The 15,265-nt window shown below is 41.4% G+C and overlaps 1 protein-coding gene across 4 annotated transcripts; it reads right to left on the reverse strand.

Annotated features, from left to right (window-relative positions):
- Positions 1 to 465: 465 nt before the first annotated feature.
- LOC127162483 (uncharacterized) lies at positions 466 to 15,038 on the reverse strand. Of its 4 annotated transcripts, none has more exons than XM_051105263.1 (7): positions 14,987 to 15,038; positions 7,015 to 7,138; positions 6,514 to 6,714; positions 6,228 to 6,421; positions 5,687 to 5,809; positions 5,523 to 5,600; positions 466 to 1,910 (listed from the first exon to the last, which is right to left on the reverse strand). In XM_051105263.1, the coding sequence occupies exons 2-6, from the start codon at positions 7,061 to 7,063 to the stop codon at positions 5,565 to 5,567; spliced, it is 603 nt and encodes a 200-aa protein (XP_050961220.1). In that variant the 5' UTR covers positions 7,064 to 7,138; positions 14,987 to 15,038; the 3' UTR covers positions 466 to 1,910; positions 5,523 to 5,564. The 4 variants fall into 4 exon arrangements, with proteins under 4 accessions (XP_050961220.1, XP_050961221.1, XP_050961218.1 ...); XM_051105261.1 differs by lacking the exon at positions 466 to 1,910 and adding an exon at positions 5,098 to 5,413; XM_051105264.1 differs by lacking the exons at positions 5,523 to 5,600; positions 5,687 to 5,809.
- Positions 15,039 to 15,265: the final 227 nt, after the last annotated feature.

Raw genomic sequence — 15,265 nt, forward strand, 5'->3', positions numbered from 1 at the left:
ATGCCACATCAGATAGTCCTGAAACTGGCTGAGGGACACACTGGGATGTTGTACTGTCAATTTGAATTGGAACTGGTCTGTGCAATCACAGAGTTCCTTTTTTAGAGCTATCCAAAATTAAAGACAAAACTGGTCATATATGAGTTTTGGAGGGCTTTTATTATGTAATGCCACATCAGATAGTCCTGAAACTGGTTGAGGGACACACTGGGCCGTTGTACTGTCAATGTGAATTGAAACTGGTTTGTGCAATCACAGAGTTTCTTTTTTAGAGCTATCCAAAATCAAAGACAAAACTGGTCATATATGAGATTTTGGAAGGCTTTTATTATGTAATGCTACATCAGAAAGTGCTGAAACTGGCTGAGGGACACACTGGGCTGTTGTACTGTCAATCTGAATTGAAACTGGTTTGTGTAAAATCAAAGACAGAGTTCTTTTATTATGTAATGCTTTTTGAGGGACAGAGCTATCCAAAATCAAAGACAAAACTGGTAATTTATGAGTTTTTGGAAGGCTTTTATTATGTAATGCTAAATCAGATAGTCCTGAAACTGGCTGAAGGACACAGTGGGATGGTGGACTGTCAATCTGAATTGGAACTGGTCTGTGCAATCACAGAGTTCCTTTTTTAGAGCTATCCAAAATTAAAGACAAAACTGGTCATATATGAGTTTTGGAGGGCTTTTATTATGTAATGCCACATCAGATAGTCCTGAAACTGGTTGAGGGACACACTGGGCTGTTGTACTGTCAATCTGAATTGAAACTGGTTTGTTCAATCACAGAGTTCCTTTTTTAGAGCTCTTCAAAATCAAAGACAAAACTGGTCATATATGAGATTTTAGAGACCTTTTATTATGTAATGCTACATCAGATAGTCCTGAAACTGGCTGGGTGACACACTGGGGTGTTGGACTGTCAATCTGAATTGAAACTGGTTTGTGCAATCACAGAGTTCCTTTTTTAGAGCTATCCAAAATTAAAGAGAAAACTGGTCATATATGAGATTTTAGAGACCTTTTATTATGTAATGCTACATCAGATAGTCCTGAAACTGGCTGAGGGACACACTGGGGTGTTGGACTGTCAATCTGAATTGAAACTGGTTTGTGCAATCACAGAGTTCCTTTTTTAGAGCTATCCAAAACTGAAGACAAAACTGGTAATTTATGAGTTTTTGGAGGGCTTTTATTATGTAATGCCACATCAGATAGTCCTGAAACTGGCTGAGGCACTCACTGGGGTGTTGTACTGTCAATCTGAATTGAAACTGGTTTGTGCAATCACAGACTTTTTTTAGAGCTCTTCAAAACAAAGACAAACTAGTTATATATGAGTTTTTGGATGGCTTTTATTATTTAGTGCTACGTTAGATAATCCTGACATTGGGACCTTTTTTTTTCCTATTTTTTTTTTTTAAGTCTAATTTAAAGTGAAACATTTTGTGGAAACAGGGAGTTTTATTTATAATGATAATAATGTGAATTTACATATAAAAACGGTTATTTGCACGTTTATGAAAGTCTTTTATTTTGTTGTTTCTCATCATTTATTTTTGTATTATTTGGAAATTCTACATTGAATATTACCCAACATTTGAGCAACATTTGTTATCATTCAACACTGACAGAGTAACTGGCTCAATAAATGAAAGCTAAAGATCGCTTTTCCATTGATGTAGGTTTCTGCACGCTATTACCTTAACGCGTAGTATATGCGCACACCTCAAAATAAAGTGGCGGCTAGAATGACAGTGTTTTTCTGAGTGGAGGCTGGCCTGACCGCAGTGACAATTTGGTAGTTCTGTGTGTTTATTCGGAGGTGGCATCATCTGAAGTCCTCTCAAGGCTTGGCGTCATGTCTTCAGAGGTGTTCTCATTACAGGGAGTCTTCAGGTGGTTCTTGTTCTGAGAGCAAAATAGAGAAGGAGAAAAACATGGGAGAAATGGTAAAGTGATGCTCTATCACATATCAGTCCTGTGGCATCGCTGCTTCTCCACACACAGTGTTTCTACAGTAGATCAGAAGTACAGTAAATATAAAACACAGTAATAAAGTACAGGTTTACTGTGATTACGTTTATTAAAGTTTACATACATACTTTTAAAGTCAAAAGTTTACATACAGCTTCCAGAATCTGCAAAATTTGAATTAATTTACCAATATTAACACAGTATTAAGAATCAAGACAAATTTTGAACTGGGTCATTTTTATAAATGTAACTATTATTTTCTCTTATGGACTATATGTAAACAACATCTTTTATGTGAAATATCTTATCCAGGTCAGTACTAAATAAACAATGTTTCAACATATTTATTTTGGTAAAATAAATTAATTTAATTAACATTTTTCAGTATCTGCAAGGTGTATGTAAGCTTTTGACTTCAGCTGTATACAGGAGTGGTATTTAATATATTTCTGGTAATTTAGCCTAGTATGATTCTCAAATGAAAATTGCCTGCTTCTTTTTCATTCTCACTTAGGTCCATCAGCATCCTTTGCAATAAATTTAATTCTAATATTTAACTTCCCACCAGCAAAAATCACACCACGATCCGCCATTGCTGTAAAAAACTGGTCCATTGGAATCAATGGAGTTGTCGCAACTCTCTCTCTATACGGCTCTGCCCCTCGCTGGAGGTAATGGGTGGAGATAGACACTTAACCACACCCTAACCCTACCCGTTACCCTATCCTAAACATAACTCCACCCATTAGTTCACACAGAGGTGGAGCTGGACATCCAGAGAGGAGGAGCTGGAGGCCATTCGGCTCTGCTGTGAGCAGTACTTGGAGAACTGCGCTGCAGTGTTTTTTTCCAGACTGAGTGAAAAACCTAGGACTATTTCGCAAAAGTAAGTTTTTCACATCTTCTTAATCATTTAAAAACAGTTCGATTGACAGCAGTGGTTCCAGAGGCAAAGTTGTCAGAACAAGGAGGTCTATCATGTGATACGAATATTATGTGAATGTGCGGAAAACGTTTGCACAATGTACAATTGTTTACGCCCTAAAAAAATGCAATACCGTCCCCCAGTGGACGATTCCTTTTCTCACAGACCTTTGGGGCTGTGAGCCAAACTGGCCCACTGTTAACCTTGTTTAATAGCTACTCAAATTCATCAGCCATTGGCGGCCATGTTCTTTTGAGATATGCAAATGTCCTTATAGACACCAATATGTACCAAGACCGTGCGCCGCGATATATCACTTCTGCTGTAAGTGAAGCTGGATCACGGATGATTTGCACGAACATAGACGGATTTATGTAGATCGGGAGGTGCATTCCCTTCACAAACAAATGTAATCCACTGCATCTTTAGCGGCTCAGATGACAGGAGTAAATGACGACCACTATGTTCATTATTACATCCAGCAACACAACACCTCAATCACTCAGTTGGAGATATTCTTGTCTAACTTACATCTCTGCTCCGGCATAGAAACAATGGAGGTTACTGGACTGTTACAGCTGATTTAAGGCAGGTCTGAGGTAAGACACTCATGTCAATCAACTATCGTGGGAGCGGCCTCTGTCGGTCTGAGAATGGCTCGATTTGAAAAAGGGGATATTATTTTTACAGATTAATTAAAAACCACTGCATGGATTTTTATCATTATAGGGTAGATGTGTACACACTGCCAACACACATTAATGTTCAAACAACATGTAAAAGTGAACTATGCATCCGATGACCCCCAAAGTATAATAATAATTTACATTTAGGCCTATATTTTGTTTTGTTTTGTTTCACCGGAGTACCATCTGAGTCTTCTCCTTCCACTTTTACCAGTGATCCTTCCCGTGGTATTACCTGCGCCAATATCAACAGCATCACTGGGTTGTAGGTTGCCAAGTTAAAGGGACAAAATGGGTTAAAATTTGTATGTGTCGATTGTGTGAGAAGGATGCATTTTATAAAAGATCTGGCAACTGGACAACCATGGAATATGTTGAAGTGATTATAATAAGGTATAATATGGTTGGGGCAATACAAATTACGGGAGTTTTACCAGAGGTGAATGTAACAAACATATAAAATATGCCCAGTGGGATTTTTATGTAGAAAGATTAAAAATAAGATAGAAATACTAGAAAATATTTAAACGAGATGGAATGGTGGGATAGAATGGTAAAATACGGGAGAATCCCAGGAAAAACGGGAGGGTTGACAAGTGTGCCATTGTTTTACGATGTCAATATTTCGTCTGGGACAGCCGAAAATCGTGCTGTGTGTTTCGGACTATACATAAATGGGCCGAGTTGGGGGAAAATATCTCATTCCGTTCAGGAGTTGTAGGCGTTTATAATATGACCTACTTATGGATGTTAAAAAAGTATTAATATTTTAGTAGACAAGTGAAGGAAATGACTTACTTATGAAAAATATCACTTCTTTTCAGTCCCTAGTTTTGGTGTGGTAAAATGTAGCACTGCAAACAAATGTAAACTGGGGCAAGCAACATAGTCACCACATATTGGGCACAATTTCTGTTGTTATGATGATTGAATTACCTTCTCTCCATCATGTCCCAGTGTCATTAAGTAACAGTACGTTTGTAACAATTCAGGTTCAAATTTGCTATCAGGATTTTGATCACTTTGATCTTCATTAATAGGCTATCATGTATATAGATTATTAAATTATTTTTATGAAGCTATCTATGCTTAGTTATAGGCCCACATATGTCGACAAGAGGACACTTTTTCGTATTAGCACTTTTTGCTTTTATTTAAATTAAAACACTTCTGTCTTAAAGACATATTTAAACTAATCACCACAGTTTGTTACCAGATAACATTCTGTTGTATCAGTTGTTAATAGGCTAATTCTGTAATACACAAATTTTAAATATATTCTGTTTCAGTGAAATGTAAAAAATTAAAATCTACCTGTTGGGCCCCTTGCTGACTAGGGCCCCTGAAACACATCATCCTATTAAATATCAAGTATTGACCTGTATCAGAATAAACTGCATTTTTGATAAGATGAATATGAAAACAGTCTTGTGTTAAGTGATATTGGGAATTTGTATCCAAGTCTGACTCCTCTTTTCTAAGACCACAAGACAATAACAAGATGTACACATTCAAGATGTACAGAGTCGCTTTATTGTGCTACCATAGATTGATATCCCAATACAACGGAACAATACAAAAGAAATAATGCAGCTGTAATTTAGTCGTCACACAACTTCTCGATCTAAAATCTCAATATTAATATTCATGCAGGCTATGAAGCAGTTATCTGTTTGCATGCTCCTAATGAGAACATAACACATTCTAGAGCTTATTATAGTTTAAAGTTATGACATTCAGCATAATAAAAAGATATGATCTCCCTGCATCACTTAACTTGTTTGTCAATTGATTTATTTTATTGAATCATTCATTTTTTTCAACATCTGTGGGGGAAAACGACAGAATTTTAATTAGCAGTTAATTGTTACTAATTTTGCAACTGAACAGACACAGTTTCCACTACTAATCTTATGACAAAAATGTGACACTTACCATGCTTTAGGTTTTTATTCTTACTTTCTAGACATTTCTTCCTTAAACTTCATCTATCAGTCTGCTTCTTTCATTGTTCTGATGAAATAGCGTGAAGAACAATTTATGGCTCAACTGTTTTTTTTTTTTGTTTGTTTGTTTTGATGGTGGAGATAAAAACTTACATAGCAGCAAACTGCGTTTTTGAAACGCTTCAAAATGCCACATATCCAATAGCAACCATTAAGCAGCATGTTGAAAAGGGAGATGTACCATTTATTCTCTTGGAGGTTTTCAATGTAACGTTCCTGTAAGGAAAACACCCTCTATCATTTAGTAAAATGTATAAGAACTTATAATAATAACATCAAAAAGGCAAATAAATATTCTTTATTGCACATCAGAATTGCTTAATTTTCCCTGGTCAACGTTTAAGTCAAAGGTCTCCGTTCAATCTGAGAAGATACACAGCCTTTTAAAATTATGCAAAACTTTAATAGCACCGTCAACTTCAATTTGGCACGTCTAGATAATAATTAAGTTACAGGCAAAATAACTATTAGGACAAAAAGGCAGAAACAGGGGGACATAAACTTTCAAACAAAGCTTTGTTAAGCCAACCTTGCTTTTCTGGATTAAAATTAGTTGCCAATTATAAATTCTGTTTGCATAATTAATGTTTACACACCTCAGTAAACTTAATATAAAAAAGAGGCAAGACAATACCTGATATTTGAAACACTGAACAATTTTGGTCAGTGCCTTCTCATTCATGTCACATGTCAACAATCCCACATCTTCATAGAAAAGACAGTCTACTGTGAGTGTATTTCTCCTGGTCACATGTCTGCTGCTGTCTGGTACAATTTTATAAGGGTCAAACGTGTGATGAAACACCATGAAAATAGCTGGTGTGGATGCTGTTTCAAATAAAGAAATAATTAGATAGTTGAAAACGTGTGTCTGCTCACATTTCAATATCTAGGTTTCTGGTGCTTAATCTTAAAGTTACCTGACATTGTATTAAGTTTATTCAGTGCAGCATCAATGTCAGTTCCTGCACGTGAAACAATGTGGCAGAAAACCAGAATCACATTACAGTCGTCCACACTGTGCACCTCCTTCAAATCAGGCCTATGCTTTTGGAAATGATCTGAAATCTGCTTCCGCAAAAAGCATGACTTGACCGTCTCAGTTATGAAGTAGTGTTTTCCTTTAAGACAAAGAACAGCGTGTTAGTTTCCTTCCTAGCAAATAGTCTTTTTTTGTAATTATTTGGTATATGAAGCTTTATTTGTGTTGTAACAGAACCACAGTAATGAAATATTAAGTGATTTTTCAAGACAAGGTTACAGCTAGTACAGATTTTGTGGTTAGTAATTATAAATTAGATTTAACAATTAATAATTAGGAAGAACAGAATGTGAAGGTGTGACTTGGACAGCCAAATACCAAAGTATAAAGCATACTTATGTAATATAATAATCCAAAATCTTAACTTGAATGATTTTACCTTCAATTGGTTCGAATGGATCAAATTCCTGGATCTGGTATTGGTTCATTTTTCTCTCTTCTCCTTTTTCCCGTTGAACAAACTGTTGTTTGTACTGGATTTCTGAATGTTGTTTAGTCTTGCCCTAAAATAAATGAATAATTGCACCCTTGATTATCACTTGATTGTTTGATTTGACCCTTTACATAAGGTAAGCAGTTACAACTTTCATTTAGGTGTTGCTACATTTGTAACGTGATTGAAGGAATGGTCAAGTTGGTCTGGTTGAGATGTCACAAATTTCATTCCTGCTTAGGAACCTGTGGTGTTTTATTTATTGATTGATTGATTTATTTAGTTGCTTAAATCAAATATAACGCATTGTTTCTACACTTAAGACGTGTCTACTCCCTACTACACTCAAATCTCAAAAAAAAAAAAAAAAAAAAAAGCTAGGGTAAATAAATAATATACAACACAATATTTTAGCCTTTCTTCAACAAACTTGCCATTAATTAATAAACACTCTTTCACAATCTCACAGGGTGAAAGATCAGAAAAATCACTATTATGTCAGTAGGTAGACCGGATACAGTTAGTACACTTTTTGCTTTTTTCGTTACCACACCAAAACTAGAGACTGAAAAGAACCGATTTTTCATATGACATTTCCTTTACTTGTCACAAGACCACAAGATAATCAGGCTGATTTTGGGCCAGTTTCTCCCCTTCCGACAATCCTAGGTAATGATCGACTATCAAACGCGGGGCTTATCACGTGAAACAAAACAAAATCCAATCAGACGCATAACGGAAGCATAACAAACTCAGTCATGATGCAGCACTAAAGGATTTGGACAGCAGAGTTAAACCCTTTTCTTTTCTTTTTTTCCCCCGTGAATTTTCTGTCAAAATCATTCCAAACACTATTTTTGTAATTTCTTCCTGCCTATCGTCCACCATGTTTATTCTCAAGTGTTTTTTTTAACAAGATGAAATTACATGTATATAACAAACATTATACATGATATAAACAATAAACATCACACATGATATAAACAAATATACACTAGAGGGGAGATATACAAATACAAGTTTTTACAGACATGGCCAAAAATATCGGCACCCTTGCAATTCTACCAGAAAATGCAACACTTCTCTCAGAAAATTGTTCCAATTGCAAATGTTTTGGCATTCACATGCTAATTATTTTTGTTTGCACTGCAACAACACACACACACAAACAGAGAAGAAAAGTCAAACTTGATAAAATTTCACACAGAACTCAAAAATGGAATGGACAAAATTATGTTCCTGTGTCCAATGTGCGCAATATCATCAAGAGGTTTACAGCCCATGGCACTGTAGCTCCCTGGACGTGGACGGAAGAGCAAAATTAATGAAAAATTACAACGAAGGATTGTTCGAATAGTGGATAAAGAACCCAGATTAACTTTCAAACAAATTCAAGCTGATCTGCAGACACAGGGTACAACAGTGTCAGCTCACACTATCTGTTGCCATCTGAATAAAAAGGGACGCTATGGTAGGAGACCCAGGAGGACACCACTGCTGACACAAAGACATAAAAAAGCAAGACTGGAGTTTGCCAAAACTTATGTGACAAAACCACAATCCTTCTGGGAGAACATACTGTGGAAAGTTGAGACAAAAGTAGAGCTTTTGCTAAAGGACATCATGGTACTGTTTACAGATAAAGAAATGAGGCCTTCAAAGAAAAGAACTCAGTCCCTACAGACAAACATGGTGGAGGTTCAAAGATGTTTTGGGGTTGCTTTGCTGCTTCTGGCACTGGATGCCTTGACTGTGTGAACAGTATCATGAAATCTGATGATTACCAAAGAATTTTGGGGCGCAATCTAGTGATCAGTGTCAAAAAGCTGCGTTTCCACCAGAGGTCATGGGTCTTCCAGCAGGACAATGTCCCGAAACACACTTCAAAAAGCACTCAGAAATGGTTAAACAAAGCACTGAAGCGTTATGAAATGGCCAGCAATGAGTCCAGATCTGAATCCAACAGAACACCTGTGGAGAGATCTCAAAACAGCAGTTGGGAGAAGAAATCCTTCAAATCTGAATGACCTGGAGCAGTTTGCAAAAGAAGACTGGTCCAAAATTCCAGTAGAGAGGTGTAAGAAACTCATTCATGGTTACAGGAAGCGATTGATTTCAGTTATTTGTGAGAGACGTGAGGCGAGCGGATCCATTTGCATACTTTTATTAACGGGATTAGACATAGACATGGTCAGGCAGGCAGGGTCAGACAACGGCAGGCAGGTGTATGGACGACGAGACAAGAGTAATCCTAAATCCAGGCAAGGGTCAATACAGCGGCGAACGAAATCAGAGAAGGGCTAGGCAGAGAGTAATCCGTAAAGACAGGCGAGAGTTCAAACAACAAGAAAACAAAACACAGAATGGCAAGGGGAAACGCTTAGTATGAATGATAGTAACAATACAATACTCGGCGAGGAGTGACAGGAAGACCGGGGTATTTATACAGTCTCTGATTGGACAGGAGGAAGTGCAATGGCTGATGGGGAGTGTAGTCCGGGGTGTAGTGTGGCAGTCCGTGCGTGACAAAACGCAAGAGCGACATCTGGTGGTGAGCGGTCCGCAGCTCACCGACCAGATCATGACATAGCCCCCCCAAAGAGCGGCTTCCAGACGCTCCAACAGGACAACAGTCCATGGGAGTGGTGGGGAGGGAGCGAGACAGGGTGAGGGTTGGAGGGCCAGGCCCCTGCGGAGGACCCGGTGATTGAGGCAGGACCGGCAGAGCGGGAGCCCTCCAGGGCGGAGCCGGAGGCGGAGCAGGCAATGCAAGAGCCCTCCAGGACTGAGCCGGTGGAGCCCTCCAGGGCGGAGCAGATGGTGCTAGAGCCCTCCAGGGCGGAGCCGAAGGCAGAGCAGACGACGCTAGAGCCCTCCAGGGCGGAGCCGGTGGAGCCCTCCAGGGCGGAGCCTGAGGCGGAACAGGCGGCGCTAGAGCCCACCAGGGCGGAGCCGGAGGCTGAGCAGGCAGTGCAAGAGCCCTCCAGGGTGGAGCCAGAGGCAGGGCAGGCGACGCTAGAGCCCTCCAGGGCGGAGCCGGAGGCCGAACAGGTGGCACTAGAGCCCTCCAGGGTGGAGCCGGAGGCGGAGTAGGAGGCGCAGCAGCCCTGCGGGGCGCAACAGGAATCTGCATCACGCCTGGGACCTGGGGAGAGCAGGGACAGAGGAGGCAGACAGAATAGAGGGAGAAGCCGCAGCAGCCCCGGGCGGAACAGGAGGCGGAGCAGGAGGCGGAGCAGCCCTCCGAGGCGGAGCAGGAGCAGCTCCGGGCGGAGCAGGAGGCGGAGCAGCCCTCCGGGGCGGAACAGGAGGCGGAGCAGCCCTCCGGGGCGGAACAGGAGGCGGAGCGGGGCGGAACAGGAGGCGGAGCAGCCCTCCGGGCGGAACAGGAGGCGGAGCAGCCCTCCGGGCGGAACAGGAGGCTGCGTCATTGACTGGGACCTGGGGAGAACAGTGACAGAGGATGCAGACAGGAAAAAGGGAGAAGCAGAGAGTTTGGTGGTTAACGCCCTCCGTAAGAGGTTCTACGGCCGGCGCCGACACCTCTGGAGGCATTGGCGCAGCTTCTCCGACGGGGAAGGCCTCTGAAGCAGACTTGAGACCATACGGAACCTCTGAAGAAAGCCTGTGATCAAATGGGAGCTCTGCAGCAGGCTTGTGATCAGGTGAGAGCTCTGGTGCAGGCTTGTGATCAGGTGAAAGCTCTGGTGCAGGCTTGTGATCAGCCGAGAGCTCTGGTGCAGGCTTGTGATCAGACGAGAGCTCTGGTGCAGGCTTGTGATCAGACGAGAGCTCTGGTGCAGGCTTGTGATCAGACGAGAGCTCTGGTGCAGGCTTGTGATCAGACGAGAGCTCTGGTGCAGGCTTGTGATCAGACGAGAGCTCTGGTGCAGGCTTGTGATCAGACGAGAGCTCTGGTGCAGGCTTGTGATCAGACGAGAGCTCTGGTGCTGACCTGGGAACAGGCGTGTCCTCAGGAGCACAGTGGGCCGCCCACACACACCACATGGCCACTGCCACTAAGGGAAGAGCAGCAGCGATGACGTCACTTGGCTTGTGGGGATCTGCTGTAACGTGGCTTGACTCAGGAACAACATGGCTTGACTCGTGGGGCACAGCTGTATCTTGGCTTGACTCAAGGAGAACGGCAGCTGTGCTTTGACCTGACTCAGTTGCTTGACCGGACTTGGAAGCTTGACTTGACCCTGGGGTAGCAGCCGCGACGTGAAGGAGCGCCACTTTAGCTGCCCATACGGCCCTTAGGGGTGAGTCCAGCACGTGGGCCATCATAAGCCGTGGTCTTGGGATGTCAGGAGAGACGTGACCGGACTCAAGAACCACGGCTGCAACTTTGCTTGACTCAGGAACAGCCGCTGTTATGTGACTTGACTCAGAAACCGCTTCAGGAAGTGCGGCCATGATGGGTGCAGACTCGGGTGCAAAAGACATGACGTGAACAGGCTGTGGCTTGGCTGACGAGGCGTTAGCAGGCTTTGACGTAGCGCCCATCTTGTGCAGTGGCTCTGGCGTGGCAGCCATCTTGTGCAGTGGCTCTGGCGTGGCAGCCATCTTGTGCAGTGGCTCTGGCGTGGCAGCCATCTTGTGCAGTGGCTCTGGCGTGGCAGCCATCTTGTGCAGTGGCTCTGGCGTGGCAGCCATCTTGTGCAGTGGCTCTGGCGTGGCAGCCATCTTGTGCAGTGGCTCTGGCGTGGCAGCCATCTTGTGCAGTGGCTCTGGCGTGGCAGCCATCTTGTGCAGTGGCTCTGGCGTGGCAGCCATCTTGTGCAGTGGCTCTGGCGTGGCAGCCATCTTGTGCAGTGGCTCTGGCGTGGCAGCCATCTTGTGCAGTGGCTCTGGCGTGGCAGCCATCTTGTGCAGTGGCTCTGGCTCAGGATTGATGGCTGTAATTTGACTTGAGACAGAAGCGACAACTGTAACTTGACTTGACATAGTATCAACAGCTCTGACTTGACTTGACACAGGAAACACAGTTTTAATTTCACTTGCCTTAGAAAGAGCAGCGCTGACTTGACTTGGTGCAGGAAACGCAGCTCCAGCCTGACTTGGCTTAGAAACTTGACTAGATTCAGGAAACACAGCTGCAGCGTGACTTGGCTCTGGCATGGCAGCTGTGACGTGACGGAGCTCTGTTTTCGCCGCCATTTTGTGAACGGGTTCCGCCGTCGCCGCCATCGCTCGAGCGCGCTCCGACACGGCCGCCATTTCACGAGCGATCCAAGCGGCAAACGTGTCCGTAGCGCCGCGCTCCGGCGCGGCCGCCATCTCGCGAGCGGGGTGAGCGGCCGCCATTACCACATCGTCGCGTTCTCCGTCCGCGACCCCCACAGTAAACGACGAGCCCTCACACAAAAGAGCAAAGTCCAAAAACACGGCCAGAGACGAACGCGGACCCTCGCGTCTCAGTCTCGCTTTTAACAGTTCATTTAAACCATCACAAAATATTTCAATGAGAATGCAATCCGGGAGGTCAGAATGATTTGCAATGGCTAGAAATTCAATTATGTGCTGTTCAAGTGTACGTGGTCCTTGTTTAAGTCCGAATAAAATCCTGTTAGTGTCCATACCTGATGAATGTCTGGGTGAAAAGCTGCTGGATCCTTTTGTGGCCGAGTATTCTGTAACGTTGAGTGAGAGACGTGAGGCGAGCGGATCCATTTGCATACTTTTATTAACGGGATTAGACATAGACATGGTCAGGCAGGCAGGGTCAGACAACGGCAGGCAGGTGTATGGACGACGAGACAAGAGTAATCCTAAATCCAGGCAAGGGTCAATACAGCGGCGAACGAAATCAGAGAAGGGCTAGGCAGAGAGTAATCCGTAAAGACAGGCGAGAGTTCAAACAACAAGAAAACAAAACACAGAATGGCAAGGGAAACGCTTAGTATGAATGATAGTAACAATACAATACTCGGCGAGGAGTGACAGGAAGACCGGGGTATTTATACAGTCTCTGATTGGACAGGAGGAAGTGCAATGGCTGATGGGGAGTGTAGTCCGGGGTGTAGTGTGGCAGTCCGTGCGTGACAAAACGCAAGAGCGACATCTGGTGGTGAGCGGTCCGCAGCTCACCGACCAGATCATGACATTTTACAAAAGGGCAATTCCAAAATGCTGGGTAAATCCTGTGCCTAATTTTGTATGATACTTCCTTAACCTCAGTTGTAATTACAGTAAATATTGATTAGGTGTTAACCAAACCTTTTTCCAATCAATACTGTCTGTGAATTGACTCCAGTATGAATGAACATAAGGCAAAGACAAATTGTCTCTTTGAAATAAAGCTCTTATAGAATTGTTGTGTGATGTTTATTCTCAAGTCTCGAGAGATTTTGTGAGATTTCTCGTGTTCACAGTCAGGACTCCGTTTACTGTAAAAAAACAATTTGTTGAGTCAATTTAAAATAATTTGTTACCTGGCTGCCTTACAATTTTAAGTTCAATCAACTCAAAAAAGTTTATTCAGCTTGAAATGTTAAATTATACTAAGTGACAACTTTGGGTTGATTCAACTTAAAATTTTAAGCCAGCTGGGTTACTTACCCATTTGTTAAGTTTAGCAAACACAAATATCTAAGTTGTTACTTAGTACAACTTAACATTTCAAATTGACTAAACTTATTTGAGTTCACTGAACTTAAAATTTTAAAGCAGCAGGGTAACAAATTATTTTAAGCTGACTCAAATTGTGTTTTTTATTTTTTACAGTGTGTAGGAGCAAAACGGTTAAATCTAGGATTTTTTTTTTTGTCCTCATGTTTGTGGTCTCTCACATTTTAAAGATCTTGTAAGATTTTAAAAATCTTTTAGTGTGAACCTAGCATAAGGTGTTTCAAATTTACCCCTGTACCAGGGTTGGGGCCATTCATGAATTGAATTGAGAATGAATGGTAAATTCCAAATCATTCCTGGAATGGAATTGGAATTGGAATTGCATGCAGCTGACAGAAAATGGAATTGGAATTGAATTGGAATGTCAGGAAACAGAATTGAAATCAAATAAATTCCACTAAATTCCACTTTAGATATTTAGGCCTGAGAGATGCAATCTTAGCGATGACAATTTTCAGGAAATGGTGATAATTCGATGCAATAAAAAGTGAATGAAATACATGAATGAACATGACTCATTTTTTTTGTGAGTTGAGACATATATTATGTGGTAATCATATATTGAATGTATAGTACATCCAGAAACTTATCACCACTGTCATTCAATTATTAATTCATAATGTACAGTTCTCATTTTTATTTACTTGCATTTGATCAACTCTATTTCATACATTACTTGGTATTTGTAAAGCATCATAAATAAAGTTCAAATCTATGTCTCTAAATGCAATCACAAATAAATGCTCAGAAACAGCAATAAACGGAATTCAGTGGAATTTCCCTGAATTAAATTCCACTTCCTGTAATTCCAATTCAATTCCAACTCTGTTTCCTGTAATTGTTGTTGAATTCCAATTCCAATTCCTTCTTTGAATTGGAATTGTTGAGTTCATTCCTGAATTGACTGCCCTGTACCAACTGTACCCGGTCTACCCTAAATGAGACTATGTTACGTGTTATACTGCTCTTCACTGCCCTTTGTTTTCAACAGCTTTATCGCTTTCACTTTCATTCTTACAGAAAATACGAATTGTGCCTTCGCTCATAATATCATAAGTATTTAAAAAGAATAACTTTTTAAAATCTGATAATTACACCAAGCTTTATTAATTTGGAGTTGTCAAAGTTTCAGACTCCTAATCACTGATCTAGCTATATAATGACTGTATTGTTTGCAGTGTAAGAACGTACAAAAATGCTAAAAATATAAAAACGTTTGCTTCGTGAACATGTTTTCTCATTAAAATCGTGCTATATTTCCTAATTCAGAATTGCGTCTACTTACCGTTCCTGTTGCTCGCAGTGTTTCGCCAGAGTAAAAGTCCTTTCACTTTGTTGCTCTTGCCTTATTGGTCGACGGGATCAGACAGTACAGTTGGCTGCGATACATATTAGCCTATTTTTGCATCGATTTTTTTCTAAGAGTATGAATAAAGCTAATTCAAATACTTTAACAATATACAAGTTTTTCTGTCATTTTGACACTTTTCTCCAAAGTAATGTAAAAACAATTAGCCTAACACAGCTATGTAAACACAAACTTATCTTAACCAAATACTGCAAC

Source organism: Labeo rohita, unplaced genomic scaffold (assembly GCF_022985175.1).
Source record: "Labeo rohita strain BAU-BD-2019 unplaced genomic scaffold, IGBB_LRoh.1.0 scaffold_949, whole genome shotgun sequence".
Classification (NCBI taxonomy): Eukaryota; Metazoa; Chordata; class Actinopteri; order Cypriniformes; family Cyprinidae; genus Labeo; species Labeo rohita.

Coding starts and splice junctions, on each gene's coding strand:
- LOC127162483 (XM_051105260.1), bottom strand. CDS start 7,063: ATGAACCAATACCAGATCCAGGAATTTGATCCATTCGAACCAATTGAA. Junction 6,715..7,014: donor TCCATTCGAACCAATTGAAG/GTAAAATCATTC, acceptor TTTGTCTTAAAG/GAAAACACTACTTCATAACT. Junction 5,810..6,227: donor TTCAGTGTTTCAAATATCAG/GTATTGTCTTGC, acceptor TTTTCCTTACAG/GAACGTTACATTGAAAACCT.